Source organism: Triplophysa rosa, linkage group LG23 (genome assembly GCF_024868665.1).
Source record: "Triplophysa rosa linkage group LG23, Trosa_1v2, whole genome shotgun sequence".
Classification (NCBI taxonomy): Eukaryota; Metazoa; Chordata; class Actinopteri; order Cypriniformes; family Nemacheilidae; genus Triplophysa; species Triplophysa rosa.
The window spans coordinates 13,178,782-13,199,657 of record NC_079912.1 but is presented as its reverse complement, the minus strand read 5'-3'; the positions used below and the strand labels follow the sequence as shown (position 1 = coordinate 13,199,657).

The window sequence follows — 20,876 nt, the reverse complement described above, 5'->3', positions numbered from 1 at the left end:
TGCGAATTGCAACCAACGGCTCACTCCACCCTCCTCTTTCGAAGCACTACGGTGGCTGACACAGAACTAAGATGTCATCACGTTTTCGCTTCTTTGCCGAAGAGAATATCTTATTTATGAAACGTGCTCGCAGTTTGGCCGTTCAGAGCTACTGTAGAAATAACATGGTGAATTCCATGCAAGCGGACCCAGGCTGTATGTAGACAGAAATAGCTCATTCTAAGATAATAAAAACATAACGCTTCATTTTGCAAGATCTTTACACACCTCTGAACACATAATTATGTGTATTATATTGCATTTCTACTCCATACTACTTCAAAAAATACACACAGCACCTTTAACAGAGTCACTGGTTTAGTGTTCATGAAGCGCTACTTATCTTTATGACAGGCTGTGGGGGGGCATATACTGTAAGACAAATGCTGGAATACTGTACATCCCATAATGAGCCTTTAAACCCCCTAAAATGCCTTCAACTGCATCCCTGCAGCACGAGTGGGCTGATGGAGGTTTTTATGAATATAAGACAGATTTAAAGCGTAGGCGAGGAGAGAAAGATGGGGTTTATGCGTTATTGTATGTTGCCTGTGCGGACACTATGTATGTTACCACACTCAGGTTTTATCATACCCATAATCAGTCACAGTATCCCTTCCCAGCATCCACCTCTGCCTTCCCCTAATTTCCCAGCAGCCTCGGCACTCTCCCAAACGTCCTCTACTCAAAGACTGACAGCTAAGGAGAGGCTAGCTGTTCAACCATTGAGGTTAGAGAGAGAAAAAAGCACGGTTTTGTTCCAGACGAGGGAAGGTGGTGGTCATTATACAGAGCAGGTGCTGGTTTCTTCCTCTATATGTGAAATTATAGATCAGGTGTTGAAAACAACCACGCTGTTTTTCAGCACGTGAGAATGGCTATTGGAAAGATTTGTCTCTTGTACTCTTGGGGTTCAAAACTTGATTGACATAGTATGTTTTAAAAGATACAGACGTGCTAAACAAATAGGGATTTGTGGAGAATTAGAGTTTGTTGATCCTGGATTTATTTTAATTCGACTCGTGTTGCACCAGTTAATTTTAATAATGAATAACAAATCACGAAGTAAAACTGTAACGTGTATTATTTAAAACATTTACATGCAATTATATTATTTAGGGTTTAAAGGTGATCCATACACCTTTACTTATTTAGATTTAAGACCAATCCCTGTTGGTGGAACCAACTCTTATAAAAACGGGTGCTTCAAAAGAACCTTTAACATTTGAAAAACCTTTCTGTTTCAAAAAAGGTTCTTTGTGGTGAAAAAAGGTTCTTCAGATTATAAAAACGTAAGAAAGTGATGGTTCTTTAAAGAACCTTTGACTGAATGGTTCTTTGTGGAACCAAAAACGGTTGGCATCACTGTGAAGAACCTTTTAGAACCCTTTTTTCACCACAAAGAACCTTTTTTGAAACAGAAAGGTTCTTCAGATGTTAAAGGTTCTTTATGGAACCATTTAGACAAAAAAGGTTCTTCTATGGCATCGTGAAGCACCTTTATTTTTAAGAGGTGCTTCATAAAAGCACATTTCTCTCTTTCTTTTTCTGTAATGAAAATCTCTGCCATCGCCTGTACATCTATGTGCTCTGGAACGCCAGCGGAATCGACCCAAGGCTCCACAATTTACTGTAATCAAGTGAGAGAATATTTTAATGGAATGAAGTCTCTTCTGTCAGCCGGGCCCAGAATATGATTTATTATAATATCTGATCCTTTCTAATTAGCAGCGTTCTCGCTGGCCAGCCTCTACCCTCTACTGAAACACCGGCCAATTAAAATCACCCTGGTAACTTCTTTAAAACTGTCACCGTAAAAAAAGGCAAAAAGGATCTCAATGTCTGTTGTGGTCAAATTTCAGATCCAGAGTGTTCAAACCAATGGAAGTCTATGGGCCCCCTAGTGGATTTTGGTGGTAAAAAAACTCAGACACCAAAAAATTTGGTGTATCGGGTCCAAACTTGATACAACACTTGGTGACCCTTGGGACTTTGACTTATTACATTTTGGAGCATTAATTTTTTTAATGTCTTTTTTAAAAAGAAAATGATAAACCTTTTATAGTTTTTTTATTACAATAAACATAACAAAATCACCTAGGTCTGTACAAACCGTCTGTATTCCAAAGAATATATGAGTTACAGCCATTTTAGTTCCAACTGAACTTTTAGTAGTTTAGGCTCAAAAAGGGCTGTGACAGTTAAGGGGTCGAAGAGCTGAAATTGCTGCTTGAGCTTAGCATACAGTATGTTTGAAGAATGTCTCCTTATAAATGATTTATATGGTGCTAGCAGAGAGCATGATATATGTTTTATTATTATACCATATGTCACACAACACAATCTTTTAGTTTTTGCTTGTCCAAACTCAACCCCAACATTTTTAGAGTTGGCCTCATAACTTTACCAGTAGTCAATAAGCTGTTGCTAAGGTGTTCTGATGTTTTATAGGGTGTTGCTAGGGTGTTCTGGATGGTTGCTCAGATATTCTAAAAGGATTTTAGGTGAACCGTAATCGAAAAATCCCATGCAAGTCTATCTGATGTTCTTACTTACTCTTGTCTGTTAATATCTGAGATTTTTAAGAAAGACCAATTTCATCAACTCAAGTGCAAATACCAAAATTTGGTGTAAAATTGTGACTTACCTTCCAACAGGACTGTTGTCTTTGCTTGTCCACCCCTCAGTCTTGGCTCTGTGGACGGGGAGCTGTAACATCTCAGCCGCAAGTGGGTCAGAATCGTCCTCCTCACGCCCCACCCACTCCCCCACCACTCGTGGCCTCAACACAGAGTTATACGCCCGGGGATCCTTCAAGAAGAAGTGCAAGGAGTAAAAATTGGAAGTGGAGGAAGAGATAAGTAAGTCATTTACGTTTGAAATGAAACAAGAAATAATTTGTGGTTAAGCACATGTATCATGTGTGACTGATAGTGTTTTCAGTTTTCACATTACAGTTTATCTGCAGTAAGGCTAATTTAGAGTAAGAAAGAAGATTTGCATTAATGGATAAATGTTTCAATATTCATTAAAAATGCCAAATTGAGAAGCAAGGGAAGCCTGGGAAAACAGCCAAAAAGACACAGCGACTATTCAAGAGAAGTCTGTAGAGCCTTAAGAGAAAGATGACAAACACAGATGTTTGGATTGAGGGTGAATGTTCTTTCTCCATCTTTTATTTTCTAATTGACTCCTCACACACAACACTATCAGAATATGGCATTCATCTACAATATAAAACAGATCCATCAAACAGATTAAAAGAAATAATAAACATCAATCATACCAGATCAAAGTCATCAGAAACCGCAATGCCTGCAGAGAGAAAATCATTCACATGTCAGTAAATGCACGTATTCGTTCAAGGAAGCGGTTCTCAACTGATTCTGCTTCAGATTTTAACATTTTACAGTACAACATAGCACCCAGTAGAACTTGCATTTACTGTAGAGTAGCCTAGGTAATACAACTTTGACCTTTTATAATTTGCTAGAAACAATTTTTGAGGATGAGAGCACTCAATGTGAATTTGTGCCAAAATAATGTAGATTTGTTTGTTTGTTGTTGAAATGCACAGCATTTAAACGGAACAACAAAAGACATGTAAAGAGTTTTCTTGTCCCATTAACATTTTTTAATGAACGCTTTTATATGGCTTGTTGCACTTTTTATTCACATACAACAATATCTGTGACCCTACTATAGATCCTAGACCCATTTTGGTGTCACCAACCAGTTGAGAAGCACTGACCCACAACACAATAATGATAAAAAAATTACAAAAATATAAAAACTATGGTTTTCATGCACGATATACTGTATGTATTGCACTAGACTGACAGCTGTCAGTGGACTTACTGCGGGACAGGTTCTCCAAAGCCTTGCCAAGTTTCTTACTCTCCAGAAGTATGTGGTTGAGCTCATCAAAGTCTCGACTCTCAGATTTGGTTCTCCAGTCCCAGGTGGGGCGTAGTATTGAACGAGGTACTTCAAAATACAAGCAACAACAAACAGAATACTTTCAAAAAACAAACATTCAAAACTACTGAAATTACAGAATATAATGTAAAAGTTTTATGCAGTAGGTTTTAACTATAGAATTAAGATGGATTACAGGCCAAGTCATGGGGCTCCTGAGACCTCTTACTGTCAGGAGTCTCCAGTTTATCATGTAGCCTAAAAGTGTACCAATAACAAATGACATTGAAAATTATATATATATTGAAAACAATGTATTCAAATAGCGCAATTACACAATAAAAAATCATACTGAGAGCTGTGCAGTTGGCTGGGGGCTATGATTCATGTGATATTTTCCAATGCAGAGAAGCAAGAACAGCACAGGGAAATGCTCGGAAAGAGAAGGCAATTCATTTACAACGAGCAGCCCACTCCTATAAACGTGGTGCAAATGAGAGAAAGAGCAGCTGTGTGCAGAAAATCTTTTTTTCCTCTTCCACTATTCACCACTGTACAATGGATGAGAAGATTCACCGCAGACCTACGATACACTTTTTTTGTAAGCCGCTTTGGATTTATAAAATATCAAGTTATAATACAGAACTGTGAAGTGAAAAGTTGCAATTATGAGAAATAAATTCAAGATTAAAGTGTGAAATGTAAAGGTAAAAAGCAATGTTTTGTCTTCATATGAAATCACTGTTTGTGTGTTGTCCCCCTCCCGCAGTGTCCTTCAAGGGCACACAAACACCATTTGAACTGCATCCTCAAACTCACAGCACTCACTGACTTCAGTAGCTGTTAAAGTTCTCTGTTAAAGCTCTCTACATGATCATTCTAAACTGTTACTTTGCCCATCACTCTCTCGTTTGTTTTTACATTTGCACAGTTCACAGCCAGTGCAAAAATCCTGACATGCACGGGTTGTCAGATATACGCATTATATCTGTGAGAGCACTTGCAGTAAAAGTGTAACACTGAATAATTTAAAAGGTTGCAACGTCAGACTAAATGTGCTTGCAACTGCTATGACCTGAAGGCGTCAATTTTCAGCAATTTTCAAGTGATTTCTAAGGGTTTTCTCATCCACATTCTTCAAGCTTCTCTAATTGTTTAGAATACTGAGAGACAGCATTGTGGCCAGGCTTTAAGACTGTGCTGTCAGGAGTTGTCTCCTCTTTGCAATGATTTGGCATTTTGACAAAAAACATTTTAGGAAAGCATAGTCCCAGCCTTTATATACACTATATATATCAACTGTTTCCAGTGTGTTTTAAGTACAATTGCTCGAGGCGAGTAGTCATTTTGGGGGATATATCTCTGAAAACCCCATCCATAAATGCAATTTTCAAACAAAACTTCCTGATCCCTTTACTTCCTGTCTACGCGGAGGGTTACGGGTCAGTTTAAGCTGCTAAAAGCATCACTCTTAGAAAAATGACACATGAATTTTACATGTGCAAAAACGTAGTCACGTGTGAAACATTTCTGTGTAAATTCCAAGTAAAGTTCCATGTAGAACCCTTGGAAAACATGTGACGAGAAAGAACCTCATGTGAGGGGAATTCAATGAGACAGTGACAGTATGCGTTTTTTCCAGATAAAATAATCCTAAAATGTGAACAAACTGTAAATCTGGATGACCATTCAATGAACTATTATAATGCACTGAGAAAAACTCTTTTGTAACATACGTTGTGCATGTGCATTTAAGCGTGAATCGTGATACTGTATCAAATCGACAATATGTGGGGTAAACAAAAAAACTGATATTGCTTTTCCATGCCTCGCAGACCCATGGAAATAAAGGCTACTATTCATACCACTGAGCAGCTTGTTTCCTGTGTAAATCACCCCATGTTTATTTTGCATGCGATGCACAGTAACCTCTGGACTCATAATGTGTATCATTACTTCCTAGAAACCCCATCTGAGCAGCAAATTCACCTCATCCTAAAACTTAAAACACAGCTGAACCAAAACAGACATTTTTAAGAACTAAAACCAAAGGTTAAAAACCGCCAACGTAAATCAAATGAAGACCGAAATGCTTGCTGTCAACATTGGTGGCATTTGCCACAAAACTGACCGACAGCCTCCACTGAGGCAGAAATAGAGCCGCTGCTGTCAGTAAAAGAGCATCATATTCAATTATTAAAGACTGCAAGCCTGGTTCTGATACAACTCATTCCCACAGCAATAAAAACCTTTCCAGAACTCTCTCTTGCACATAGCCTACACAACACAACTCTATATTTGGATAGAAGTTGTTCATATAGGATCTGTCTTCTCATCTCAGATGTGTTTAAACTGCTAGTAAACGTCTCTATTTCAGTAATACTCACATGATTTAGACTCCGGAGAAGGTGGGGAGATGTTGGATACGGCCAGGTCGCTCTTTGATTTCTTTGGCTTTTTGGGGTGGATCTGCCAGGGTTTCTCATAGCCCCTGGAGTCCCGTCGTGTGCCTTTGTATTCTACAGAGAGATGAGAGATGGAAAACTGCTTATTTGTCTATAACAGAAAAGCATGACATCAATGTTTTGGTGCACTTATTCCAGCCAAACAGCTTGCAGGGCACTGAACTAAACCCACCCGAGGAGCTATCGGCCCACAGAGCAGCAGAACCTGACAGAGTTCTTTGAATCCTTCCTGGACTCTCCTGCTTGGTCTGCAGATGGCCGATGAGGAACGGAATGGGGTGGTCTGGTGTCTCTGTTATTAGCTTGGTCATCATCTCCTATGAGAGCCAAACAAAAAGTGGTCAGAGGACAAACACACAGTCATAGATGTACTGTACAAACCCAAGTTTCATTGACATTCAACTTGAATTTTTTTTATTGTTGATTAAGTTGCAAAATTACAAAAAGTGAAGGAAATTAAAATTTGGTTATTATCTACCACCCTTAGGTCACTCTTCTTAAAGGGACTGTTCACGCAAAAACAAAAAATCTGTCATAGTTTATTCACCCTCATTTTGTTCAGAACCTTTATACGACTCTTTCTTCTGTGGAACACAAAAAAAGATATTTTGAGAAATGTGGTCCATACAATGAAAGCCAATGGGGTTACCAACGTTCTTCAAAATATCTTCTTTTGTGTTCTGCAGAAGAAAGTCAAACATTAGTTGATTAGTCAATTATTTTTAGTACTGTATTTTTGCATTTTTCTATTTTCACGTAGAGGAAAAAGATGTTGTCAAAATGTTATATAAAATAATGCATGCAATGCAGGCAGGTTACTTGGCTTGTTTAAAAAATTTTAGATTGGGATTTGAACCATGCACATCCCCTCGTGTGCCAAGCAAAAATATAGAATAATCTCTTTAATTTTGCACTCATATTTACATTTACATCCACTAATCCCCTTTAATAGCAGTCTATGCGACTTGTGCTAAAATCGTCAATGTGTTAACTTATGCACCTTGTTAAGCCAGCTTGTGTTATGCCAACTGGAATCAACAGCATTGCTTTGGCCAGCCTCCACCATCAGAAGACTGATTAAGTTATAGGTCAAAGAAATATTTACACATTGATATTAAGCATTACCGAGCGGAGGAAGTTATTGCCAAAGGCTAAGAAATACATGTTTTCATGATGGAAGATGGAAGGCTATGTGCTAAAATTAAACCCTAAAATTAGAGATACAGTATGTTGAAATCCATGTTTAATGCTGGCAGGGATCCTCAGATGAAATTTGAAATGTGTTAGGCTCTCCTCAGATATAAAAAGAAATCCATACACTCCATGAAAATGGTTTAAAAAGTGCTGGAGAAAAAGCCAAAGCTAAATTTAAAACGCCTAAGTTTGATAAAGCCCAGCTTCAAAGGTAGCTCAGATGGAAAATTTAGATAAAGATAGAAAAACGGTAGCTGGTCATTAGCGGCTTGATCACCGTAATAGTTGGTTTGGTTCAGGTCCAAGATGGTCTATCAGTCTTCACCAGCTTGAGTTTTGTGGTACAAGCCAGACAATCACAAATAAATCATCAAAGATTTGAGATGTAAATGCGGTAATTACGAGACATCGATAATCCTCACTGGATAATTCCACTAACCTAACAACAGGTGGTGCATAAAGAGAGCTGTAATTTGTGGTTTTAGCAGGAAGTAAATTAAACACGTCTGTGTTAACTACCCAACACTCCCCAGTGTGTAATTACACTTGCGGTAAACAGTAAAGCATGGTGTGGATTAGCCTCAATGTACTGTAGTGTTTGACTTTCATCAAAAAGGGGTTTTTCCAGCTTCCTGCACTGACCTCTTTAATGCAGATGTCAATCGAGTGATATCACTATTAAAAGCCACAGCCTGACTGAAAAAAGTGTCAGTGAAATTAGATTTTTGCTTAATGAGGTTAAGCTGTTTGTTGTTTAAGATCCATGATGGAGAGCACGCAGACATACTTATATTTAGGTCAAAGTCCCTGAATAGAAATAAGCTTCTTGATGGATTCTCTTGCATCGGGATGCAGAAAAACAGGATCTCTCGATCATAGTGACAGACTGGGAAAATTGGCAGTGTGGATGCAATTTCAGCCTCTCTAAAAGACAAACTGACTCCTCGCCAGGTTCAGTACCAACACTAAAGTAGAACAGCTATGGTGAATACATACGTGTCTCTCACGTGTCAAAAGAAAGTTTTCTACTGTTTTATGGCTATTGGAATGGAAACAAATACAACCATACTACTATATGTTTTCTGCAATATACAGTGCTTAAAATGATAAACAAATAATAACATATAAACAGGTATCAGGTCCCCACATTTCTGTCTCTTTTAAATCTCTCTTACAAACTTTGTATGTTACGGACATTATTAATATGGTTTTTGATCCTTTAAAAAAAATCGTTTTTGAGCATCTTATATTAATTGAACACTTAGATATCTCCTTCTGTCACCCAACTTTAGAACATGCTTTTCTATGACCTGCCCTCACCATAACATAAACAGTGTATTATAACAAATTATCTTTTAATCTAAAAAAGCACAGCATCTTTAAATCTAATAGTGTTTTTAGCCAAATAAACTTATGATAGGCACCATATCTACTAGTGATCTAACAGTCCTAGTCTAGTGAGATTGACAGGATAGACCGTCTTGTCAAAAAGCACAAAAGAACCCTATGGGACCTGCCCGTATTTATTTATATATTTACTTTAAGAACTATGTACATTACTCAACATCCATGAATATAATGTAAATGTGCCCAAATTAGCCCAAGGGCTAGTTTCATTGGTATGCAAAAGTATGCAAAAATAATTCCCAGCACTATGGACTTTACTTCCATCAGGCACTATACAGTATATTATGTATGCTGTGTACAATAGGCAGATTTTCCACCCTGGTGATTTACAACATCTGCAAAAATGTACAGTACACAGCAACTTAAACTGAAAAAACATCTTGACCTTTAATTTTGACAATTATAAATAAATGAACTGGTTATAGTATCAACAATCTCTTTCTTGAATCAGTATTTGATAAGACCCAAGACACCAGATATTATGACAGTTTTAAACAAAGCTGAATAGAAAATGCAAGACAAACTTTCTTTTGCTTTTTAAGATAAAAACCGAATGATGCAAACTTAAAAACTAAAAACTTAAAACTAAAAAATCTAAAAAAACACTTTATGATTATATATGCATCATAGGCATGGTTTCACACACTTTTTAAAATACATTCTCCGGATGACTTACTGTATGTTCTGTTATTGACTTTGAAGATGTATTGTGGCAAATCAATGCAGTAAATCTGAGAGCATCACTGATGCCTGTGTAAGCTGTGAATTACAGCCGTGTGAGACATTAGAAACAACTAACTAAGCTTGTAACAGTAAACTTTCAATCAATTGTCTCTGTAATAAAGCAAAATATTTACATATAGTATACAACATTAAATCAGCGCTTCCGTACGAAATATAAGCAGCAAACAGGCTCTGTTAATGCTATCCCAGCGTCTGAAATCAGGCAGCTCTTTTCAATACAGTGCTTAACAAATTTATTTAAAACTTTAAATTTGATATCAATTATTAGGCAAACTGAAACAACTAAATAGGCTTTATTCTTGTTTTATAACAAAATTTGAGCCGGCACATTGAACTTCTCTAAGAAGTCAGAAATTAAAAATGTGTACAATTCACCCATTAAAACTTGTTTTTCTATTAAATAAATAACTGTAACAGGGCATCTGAATGAATAAATAATAAACTAAATTTGAAAATCTGAAAATTCATAGATAATAATAATTATTATATTTTAGCATTAGAAATACTACTGTGATGAAAGAGCTTACAATGATTTTACTACGGTAACCATAGTAGTTTAACTAGTGTAATAGTAAAGCTGTGTTAACACAACTACAATACACTTTTACCATAATAAAACTGTTGATATTACTGATCATAAGGAGAAATTTCGATCAGTGCTCTTGTTTTCCCTCTGATGCCATCATTCATATCTTGCGTCACAGCAGGCAGACGCTGAATGAACACTGGGACAGATATTTGGATGAGATCCAGCCCTTGAGACAAGAGGTGGAATAAAGGAGTGTTACAGCTGCAGAGATCCACACACAGACATTCAACATAAACGACTATTGTTTAACATCACAACCCTTTTAAAAGGCAATCCCAGCCCAAAACAATATTTTACATACGGCGTCGTTGAAAGCATGTTTCTAGCCTGTAAATTTAGGATTAAAAGGAAAAGATATTAGAGCACAGCTTCCACAGACTGTCAAGATTTGAGCAGGAGATCCATCTTGTGAAGTTATTATTCAGTTTCAGACTGTCAGGTGAGCTTGTCTCGTACACAGGGTGTGTGCTCAACAGAGGGGAACTCTCACTGCATCGACGCCTCGGGTGTCTGCAAGAGGTCACTATACGTTAATTACTGTAGACCGCAAAGAAACCGCTATAAATAAAGACAAGGGAAGTCTCTGTATCTGAACCAGCCGTGTGTGTGTGTGTGTGTGTGTGGCACCACTAAAAGCCATGTCTCAACAAGACCCACATAGCCTCATTATTATTCTCTCTCATCGACTTCATTTAAAGGTTGACTATAACAGGACAGAAAGTGACCCAACGCCATACACACACACACACCTCATTAACACCCAGACTTTCTGGCTGAAACTTATGATAGAGTTTGTGCTTTCTACTGGCTGAGACAATTTATACCAAGCCAGACTGCACAGTGCTTGAGATTTCAATTGCCTGTGGTGGCTGTCACCTTCAATTACAAACGGGAAATGCGATGATTCTCAAACCAATTGATTTTATCGATATTCTGTGTGCTGATATAACATTCAATTTGTCACTTGTGAGATGTTGATGAGCTCCGTAATGAGAGTATAAGCTCAACAAATCCAGCGCTGAGGAGCTTGCACGTCTGAAACTGTTGGCAAGTCATAATAAAACAAAGCTGTGAGCAAAATGTGTAAAACAAGCACGGATAAAATTCATTCTTCCGTTGTATTCATGAAGTAATTATAATGCTATTTTAGGGCAGGACTATCTGTCTGACCAATACCAGGTGATTTTGTCAACCTGTTTAAATCTTTTATTTGATGACGCAAATGGCTTTAAGTTTCAGGTATATGGCAAGCCCGCAAGCAGAAATGACAAAACATACTTTTTAGCCTTTGTTCCCTCACACCACGATTTCAATGCACATTAGCTGACACTATTTCAGAAAGGTCTAGGCTGTAATCCTTTTGTAGGAATAGAGGGTTGGAAAAGCTGAGCCACACAAATTGCTCTGAACGCTGTCTGACTTTTCCGGAGCTCTGGGTCAATGTACCCTTGACTTTGGATGAAGTGAGACCAGAGTTAAAGTGTTGGGTCGGTTGTATTCATTAAACAGAGAAAGCTCACAGATTTTGTCTGGTGATTATACATACAACGAATATTAAACATCCTTGTGCTATATATACAGAAAACAACATGAGAAAAACATGTTATGGCCTCAGACTTCTGGTGATTAAATATGTAGATGTTTACTCTCCTTTTTTGGTAAATCATTCTCTGCCAATGTATAGATATTAAAGATCCAGTGTGTAAAATTTAGCGTCATCTAGCGGTGAGGTTGCGAATTGAAACCAATGGCTTACTAGACCCCTCCCTTTCAATGCACTACGGTGGCTGACACAGAACTATGATGTTGTCACGTTTTCGCTTCTTTGCTGGAGGAGATAACATATTTATGTAACACGCTCTGTAGTGCAGTTTGTCCAGTTAGGGCTACTGTAGAAACATCATGGCGAATTCCATGTAAGGGGACGCCCAGTGTATGTAGATAGAAATAGCTCATTCTAAGGTAATAAAAACATAACGCTTCATTATGTAAGGTCTTTATACACCTCTGAAGACATAGTTACTGTATGTATATTATATTGCATTTCTGTCTATTGATCCTCCAAAAAATTCACATGGCACCTTTAAAATCAGCCATATTTCATATTGCTTGGCTAGGCTGACCTGTTTTAATGGACATAAATGAAACTGCATGAAAATTATAATATTGTCTCGGATCTAATATTACAGTCATAGGCGAATTATATTATTTTTAAAGGGGTCATATGACACGTCTTAAACTAATATTATCGTTTGTTTTAGATGTAAAGCAATGTGTATACACTATTTAAGTTTTAAAAATGCTGTATTTTCCACATACTGTGCATGTTTGTTTCTCCTCTTTGCCCCGCCTCTCTGAAACGCTCAGATTTTTTACAAAGCTCATCGCTCTGAAAAGCGAGGTGTGCTATGATTGGCCAGTTAACCAGTGTGTAGTGATTGGTCGAATACTGCAAGCGTGTGAGGGAAATGTGACGCCTCTTACCATATTTGGAACATCAGGTTCCAAAGCAATTGTACTGACAGGTACGCCCACCTTACTTGCGTTTACATTTGGGCGGTCTTAGTCAATTCATACCACGAACTGACGTAGATTTGTGGGGGTGTGGTTACACGAGGCGTTTCAGGCAGGTCTGGGTGAGCATTCGCTTTTAGATAGAATGCATCTTTTGTTCCCACACTTTTATTTTTGCAATTTTACGTGTCTAATACATGCATGGGCAACTTATAACACTCACTGAAAAACACGTATACGCACCATATGACCCCTTTAAATGAAACATGGCATAGCAGGATACAGCTCATCTTTTAATTGATTTGTACTGTAATTACAAGAATCATAAAGTGAAGCTTGAGTCAATAAAATGCATTGCATTGTCCAAATGTAATGTATGCCATGATCTCAGTCAATAAAAGTCTAAATGATCTATTGACCACCTAAGCAAAAACTGCTTTCCACCGTAAGGGGAGCAAAGAATCTTCTAAAAATATCAGCTAGGAGGACCAATAAAGCTAGAAGGTCCCCGGCCAGGATTTTCTATGGTTCTGTAAAGTGAATGTAGCGCATGTGACAGATGCTGAGATTGCACATCCAACCTCCAGCCATAATACGCTTCCAGTACATATAAACACATACACTAGCCAAGAGAAAAATATGCTAATGGCATATGTTTCAAATCCAGAGTGTTGATGCCTGTGGTTTTATAGGCTGAATTCATTAGAATGTACTGTCTACTAATCAGACCTCCATCTGCTCCAGCTTCACTATATTGTGTGGGTGAATAAACAATGCTCACAGCAGAGATCAATAAAGCTGCTGATTCCAAATGTTTTACCGCGTTTATTACGCTGTTTCCGACCATTTGACTTTGTATAGTGATCTTTGATTGGCTATTGATAACCTGTTTTCCTCTTCCTACTCCAAATTTGCTCTTATCACAGCTGAATGGAGCAGATCGCACTGCAGTTGCCTGGCCCATGAGCTCGGCTGACTTTTATGGAGATGCAATTATACATTCAGTACGTTATACAGGCCGGATGTAAATGATAGATTTTCACAGAAATGTTTTAATTTATGAGAGGGTATAAACAATGCTACTAAATGTAACATTGTTTTATCTTCCAGTACCATTGGATGCACAATGCAATCCTCTACTTGGTCCCATAAAATTTCATTAATGATTGACGGCAGTATTTTAGCAAAACGTGTAGTGAGCTTATAAAAATCAAAATGTACATTATTTTAAACCCTTATGTCTCTAAGATGTTTTTTACAACTTCATTTAGTCGTTTTCTAGCTTGATTACTTGATTATCAATTTCTAAATGAGACTAATTATCATCATTACCATCATTAAAAAGCACAACCGAGAGGCTAAAAAAAATTAAGCTCCATGCAATCCCAAGCTGATATAAACCAAAATCTCTCCATTAATTAGTGCTGAAGAGTGTGCATTCATGCAAGACTGTAAACACTAATCTATACAGCTTCCTAAATCTCAGCCCCCACACAGTGTGTCAGTCTTCTGGAAAATAATACGGTAAAGCTGTTAATATGGTGAGAGATTTTCATTTGAAGACACAGAAGTATGCTGCAGGTGTAGCTCTATATTATATTTATACTGTGTTTTTAGGAGAATGTTACAAATGTTACAAATTGTTACAAATTATCATGATTTTGTTTCTTTGTTGACAGCCTCAATCCCTACTCCATTGTATGTAAAACATGCAACATTAACAATAGTCAAGATTTTTCCTCTTGTGGGGAAAATAAAGTCCATGTGTGGAACAAAGTAACATCATTTTGATCACAGATGTGATGTCGCAACACATTAGAAAATGTTTCTTTTCCATTTATTTAGAGTTTTGTCAAAATCAGCCACGCCGGAGTTATGGGACAAACTACAATACATTCTAGGTTATATATTAATGGTCCTTTTTTTTAAAAGTTGTATGTTGCGTCTGGTGTGGACACAATGCAGTCATAAAGAAAATAGTTTTGATGTGTAAATAACACTAGCTCTATTTAAGCTGTTTGTAGTGATATAAAATAACAGAGATGCTAAGTGCCTGTGGATATACTGTGCAAATAAAGCTATATTTAGAGTCACTTTGCAGTACAGTATTCTGGTTATTATACGTTATCATATACCGTACAACAAAAATGAAGATATGGGGGAGAAATTGTCACACAGATGAGAGTTTTCTCTAACAATGATGTGATTGTAGTTTTTGGGCAACTAGGAGAAAATTCTTATCTTATAAGTTTTTATGAAGCCAAAATACTGTATGTACCTATAATGAAACTTAGCAAAAAAGATAAAATCCTAGTCTAACCTTCATCTTGTACCATTACGTTTTAAAGCATCTTGTATTTACATTGTTGTGAGTATGTAAAGTATAACCAGATTTAGACGACCAATTTACCAACGTAACAAATTTAATATAGGTTTTGAAAACTGTTTCTTACAGCTTTACATCCTATGTACTTCTCAAAAACTATACCACACTTCATAAAAGACAGTAAGACAGAAGGCAGAGAGTCTATTTAGCTCCTCGACGGCAGCCCACTAACAGCGCCCGCGCGTTCACGTGACAGACCTCTGCGCGACGCCGCTGTCCATGGTACTGGGTCACAACCGCGCTGCTTTTAGCTTTATTGCTGTTTAATATTCAGTTCATGCACGTATAGTCCCTGCTACAAGACACTTGATACATCAGCAGTTTGACTCATATAGACTATGAGCTCCTCACTACACGAGCCTCAGTGGTGGATGACTACGCTGTTTTGGTTCATTATGTCACGGTGCAGAAAAAGTCATTTTTCTCAAGGTGACTGTTCGGTCCTGTTTGTTTCTTCAAATCTGTTGGATTGGATTTAGGTTAGTCCATCGCATTCCCAATCTGACTGCAAAAGTCATAGGCCACTATACACATTTACAGTGTAACATGTACATCAATATGCATTTGATTAAAAATGACACATTACAAATGAAAGAACGTATATAAAAGGGACCTAGATTGACTGGAAAAACACATACTCAAAATATACCTCAGGTTGCGGTAGAGAAACAATGGAATACAGCAGTTTGGGTTACTGATAGAAAGCGTCCAGTCAGCAAAAAACAATTCACCTCATATTACCTCAGATCATTTTTGTGAAGCAGACAATCACGCTTACGTATCTTATTTAGTGCAGAATTCGCTTTAAATCACGTCCAACAAGACAACATTCCTACTTTTTAACAGCTTACATTGGACCAAAGCAAGTGAATGCAGGACGTTGCATTGCCCCCATAAGGACAAACGTCTTTGCACAAATTCATGCAGTTTAAATGACATAAATGCAATGATAAAAACATGTTACGCATTCTTTACATGACAAATAAACTATTTCTCGGAGAAATTTGCACGTGTTCACTTCCTATTCAATCTCATTGCATTGAAGCAAATTTCTGAGATGCCTCATAAAATGCTTTGCCATTTCAATCGTTTAAAAGTTGTGGAAAATGAGCCGCGTACCTCAAACAAGGGTCCGATTTGATTCTTGTCCAGGTATGACTGTATTCTTGACTGCTGTAGAGACGCCATATGAATGTCTTGCATTAGGAAATCGAAGAAGATATCGCTAAATATTGGCACGCATCTTCAAACCGAAGATCGATCACCAAACGGCTTTGCGGCAGAGCGCGAGCGGATATCCAGTGCGGAGACTCCGGCGTGTGTTCAAGCACATGCTGAAAGTGTCCAGGTTTGGCTTTGGTTACTATCTGACGGGACTATCCCTCCTCCGGTCTCGGCAGAGTAGCTGGCGACGGCTTTCTTCCAAAGCCAATGAGAAAGATCACAGCCTGGATCAATCTTTTATTTATTGGCTGTTCAGTTTTTTCCCTTAGGTCTGAAGGACCCGCCCTCACTGTTTACTCGGAGTGAGTACGAGCGTTACATATCCATTTATATTATACGGTCCATAATGTATAATGCATTAAAACACGATTGACACAAAATGTCATGTGTTGTGTTGTACAGTGCATTGCAGACTCTTGAAAAGTGTAATCGTGAATTAATTAGTTAAAAACAGTTTATATAGACATTATTACAATTAAACTCTAAATACAATGATTTTCAGAGGCTACAATTTAAATGAAAAAAGAAAATTCTGTCATCATTTTCTCACCCTCTTGTCATTTCAAACCTGTATGACATTCTTCAGCAGAACACAAAAGGAAGATATTTTGAAGAATGATAGTGTGACCCATTGACTTGCATTGGTTTTGTGTCTATACAATAGAAGCAAATGGTATACAGACATTGTTTGGTTATCAACATTCTTCAAAATAGCTTCTTTTGTGTTGTGCAGAAGAAAGAAAGTCGTACAGGTTTGTAATGAGAAGAGGGTGGGAAAGTGATGTTTTGGGTGAACTCTCTTTAAGGAGACACCCATGAAGCCTGAAGCTGTACTGTAAGTGACAGTAAGGCTGTGAAAACTATGACAGGTAAAGAATGTTTGTCTAAGACTTTTTCCTGCATGCAGAGGCCATTAGCAAGATTTCACACGAGTATAAGCGTCCTCATACTGACTGCACATGTGATGGATGACAGAAAGTGCAGCACATGAAGCAGTTGTGTGTGTGTGTGTGGTGCATGCATGTGCAATAAATTCGAAAAAAAAGCTGAATATCAAATTTTAATTTCCTTTAAAACATTTTATTTAATTACAATTTGACATAATAACAGTAACATCAACCTAGTTTTCAGGTTGGGGGATAGAACATGCATTTGGAAAATGGGTTAGTTTTATGATAAAATAAATAACTGTCGTTTTTACAGTAATATCTTCACATGAATTTATTTTTCAACGTGCCAGCTTCAATGAAGACCATATTAATTGAAACACTTTGTATAACATAAAAACATCTTGACTAAATCTTATTTTCTCTTTCAAAACGGAACTTATGTAGTTAATAAACATTTCCTGTTTAGAGCAATATTGCATAGTAATGATGATTTATTTGTTATTTTAAGTAACACTAAGATTACATGTAACAATAACTCCTGAGTACTGAATGTGTTTTATTTTTGGAGACAAAATGATACATATACAGTATATACCTCTATAAGTGTGATGTAAAATAAAACACTGATAACACTGATATAATCACAATGTTGTGTACATGAACTTTCCAGTATGCCACTTTAGATTCACTGAGACTGCAGAATTGGTCCTGCAACATTAGCTTAATACACGACGGTGTTAATAAACTATAAACTCAGACTTATAAATGATGAGGCAAACCTACACATGCCATGTTTAAATGCCATGGATTGGATTATATGTGAATAAATGACATACAAGTTTTATTAAGGCAAGAAAACAGCTGAAATACAGCCTCTGGATATTAGGCCAATTTTGTTTAAACGCAATACAAACAAATATAAACTATTAACAAATGCTGTCTTAAAACAAGATACGGAGACTAAAGCACTGTGCAAACTTTTTACATAAACACGAAAAGTTATCTGAATCAGGTTTGAAACTTTCTATTTAAAAAGAATGACTTGACAGCAGCTTCCTGTTTGTTTGATCTTCGGTCTAAAACGAGACGCACCATAGCACAGAATAATATAAAAAAGGTGCCTACAGTATGACAAAAGCCAATATATATTATGTTTGAGTTGAGAGGTGACAGAAGCCTCTAAGCAGGAGTGAGGATGAACGTCCAGACATTCTCCTTAAATGGAAAGTGTTGTCACAGGGTTGGACAAGAGCTGCTCCACATCTGCTGTAGATTCAGGGGTCACCATCGGGAGGTGGAGGCTGACACAGTTTGTACAATCTGTTAATGGAATGAAATACAATTGAAATATCGCAGATAAAAATGATTAGTAAGATCAGGTATAGACAGCCCCTATAGATAACAACAGAGTGTATGCAGTAAATCTCTGAGTGAAATGACTTAAATAGCTTTTATGTGAAGTACTGAGTTTAGGGCAGAGCAGATCTCTTAAAAGCTCAGTCCTTTTCAGCAGTTATTTTACCGCAGGAAATAGAGCTCTCGAACACACACACGCACACACCTGCAGACGGATGTCCTACTAGAGAACATGCGCTTGAAGCTAAACCTGAGATAAACTCAATGTGCTTTATGAGTTTTACGCACTGGGTTCTCTTCAATTTCATTTTAAATGTTATGATGAACGCAACATTTTGAGCATATTGCAAGAAAGTTGCATTGTTTGTTTTACGTGGCAGTACTGCAGGGATTTATTTGAAGAATAAAAGCTGAACAGCAGCATCTGTTCAAAATAAAAAACCGTGGGCCACTAATTACTGCAATTTATTACGTCTGAAAAGAATTCAAATACTTTTTTCAAAAGTTTTCAGTATATGTAGGTTTTAGGCTTTGGTTTGGTGTAAACGAGGCTAAACATGCTTGACACACAGGCTGCATTTACACATGGCATTAACATGCGTTCACTGTGCAGATTAATCATCAGCCAATCAGGACGCAGCGTGCTTGCTTGCACTTCTCAACATCAAGTGGCTTCTGTATCTGACTGAATCTGACTGTTTTATGCTCCACATTTGGAATCAAGTCTCTAGTGGAAAAATGTCCATGATGCTAAATCAAACTAAAGTGATATATGTTTTCTAATTTCTGTCACATATTTCCAATCTAAAATAAAATAAGGAATAAGCAAATATTGTATATATGTTACAATCTCGAAATCATCCAGGTGATGGAAAAAAGTATGCCTTTTTTCAGAAAATGAATGGCGGTGCCATTCCGAAGGCGAATTTTCAACCATACAGTATATGCAATCTACTCCATTGCCTGACGTCCTCCAAATTTCCTGACAGCCTTCAGAAAGAGGAGGGGGTTTGTGTGACATCGACTTGTGAATGCAGATATGACGGCTGGGTTGCTTTTACATTACACTGAGACACATTTACACTTGCCCTTTCAATGTCAACAACATCTAGATCCAGGCCGCACGTTAATGCAAAAGTTTAAACGCATGCAAATATTATGTAACAGTAAAAAAGTAGTCACTTAAGAAAGGTTGTTTTAACTTAAAGGGGTCACATGACACGGCTAAAATGAATATTAATCGTTTGTTTTAGATGTAAAGCAATGTGTATACACGATTTAAGGTTCAAAAACGCTGTATTTTCCACATACCGTGCATGTTTGTATCTCCTCTTTGCCCCGCCTCTCTGAAACACGCAGATTTTTTACAAAGCTCATCGCTCTGAAAAGCGAGGTGTGCTATGATTGGCCAGTTAACCAGTGCGTAGTGATTAGTCGAATACTGCAAGCGTGTGACGGAAATGTGACGCCTCTTACCATATTTGGAACAGCAGGTTCCAAAGCAATTGTACTGACAGGTACGCCCACCTTACTTGTTTATACATTTGGTCGGTCTTAGTCAACTCATACCACGAACTGACGTAGATTTGTGGGGGTGTGGTTACACGAGGCGTTTCAGGCAGGTCTGGGTGAGCATTCGCTTTTAGATAGAATGCATCTTTTGTTCCCACACTTTAATTGTTGCAATTTTACGTGTCTAATACATTCATGGGCAACTTATAACACTCACTGAAAAACACGTATACGCACCATATGACCCCTTCAAACTTGAAATCTTAAAGTATTAAAAGGTTCACCAAAAATTGATAGCATACATGAGGCTGAAATGATCTACAAAGTTTAAAAAGAGTTTGTAGGTTAAGCAGGTCAGGCAACATCAATGATAGAAGTTTAATACTTCGGCTTAGAGACTTAAGCAATCCACTAACCCAAAAGTCATTTTTACCTCAACACATTTTTATCAAATTTAGGTTGATTTAATAGACATTTTAAGGAGGGTTAGTCCAGACCACAGTGTAAATGCGAGGGGAAGTGTTTATGAAGTCATTGAGGACCGCTCTGTTTACCTTGGCACTGTTGATGGGGTGCGGTCTCTCACGCCCAGGTTCTTGGCTGAGTTCTGCACTCTTGCTCCCTAAAAAGAGCCAAAA

The 20,876-nt window shown here is 37.5% G+C and overlaps 2 protein-coding genes across 2 annotated transcripts in view; both read right to left on the bottom strand.

Moving 5' to 3' along the window:
• lg23h8orf34 (linkage group 23 C8orf34 homolog) overlaps positions 1-16,707 on the bottom strand; it is a 63,962-nt gene extending 47,255 nt beyond the window's left edge. Inside the window, exons 1-6 of the mRNA XM_057323338.1 lie at positions 16,376-16,707; positions 6,595-6,739; positions 6,345-6,476; positions 3,898-4,026; positions 3,326-3,354; positions 2,687-2,850 (exon numbers count right to left, since the gene is read on the bottom strand). Coding sequence (XP_057179321.1) covers positions 2,687-2,850; positions 3,326-3,354; positions 3,898-4,026; positions 6,345-6,476; positions 6,595-6,739; positions 16,376-16,459 — 683 coding nt within the window. The 5' untranslated portion in view covers positions 16,460-16,707. The remainder of the gene's footprint in view (positions 1-2,686; positions 2,851-3,325; positions 3,355-3,897; positions 4,027-6,344; positions 6,477-6,594; positions 6,740-16,375) is intronic.
• An 842-nt stretch (positions 16,708-17,549) lies between these two features.
• The window catches only part of prex2 (phosphatidylinositol-3,4,5-trisphosphate-dependent Rac exchange factor 2), a 96,065-nt gene continuing 92,738 nt past the window's right edge, over positions 17,550-20,876 (bottom strand). The window contains 2 exon segments of the mRNA XM_057322771.1: positions 17,550-18,690; positions 20,793-20,860. Coding sequence (XP_057178754.1) covers positions 18,645-18,690; positions 20,793-20,860 — 114 coding nt within the window. The 3' untranslated portion in view covers positions 17,550-18,644.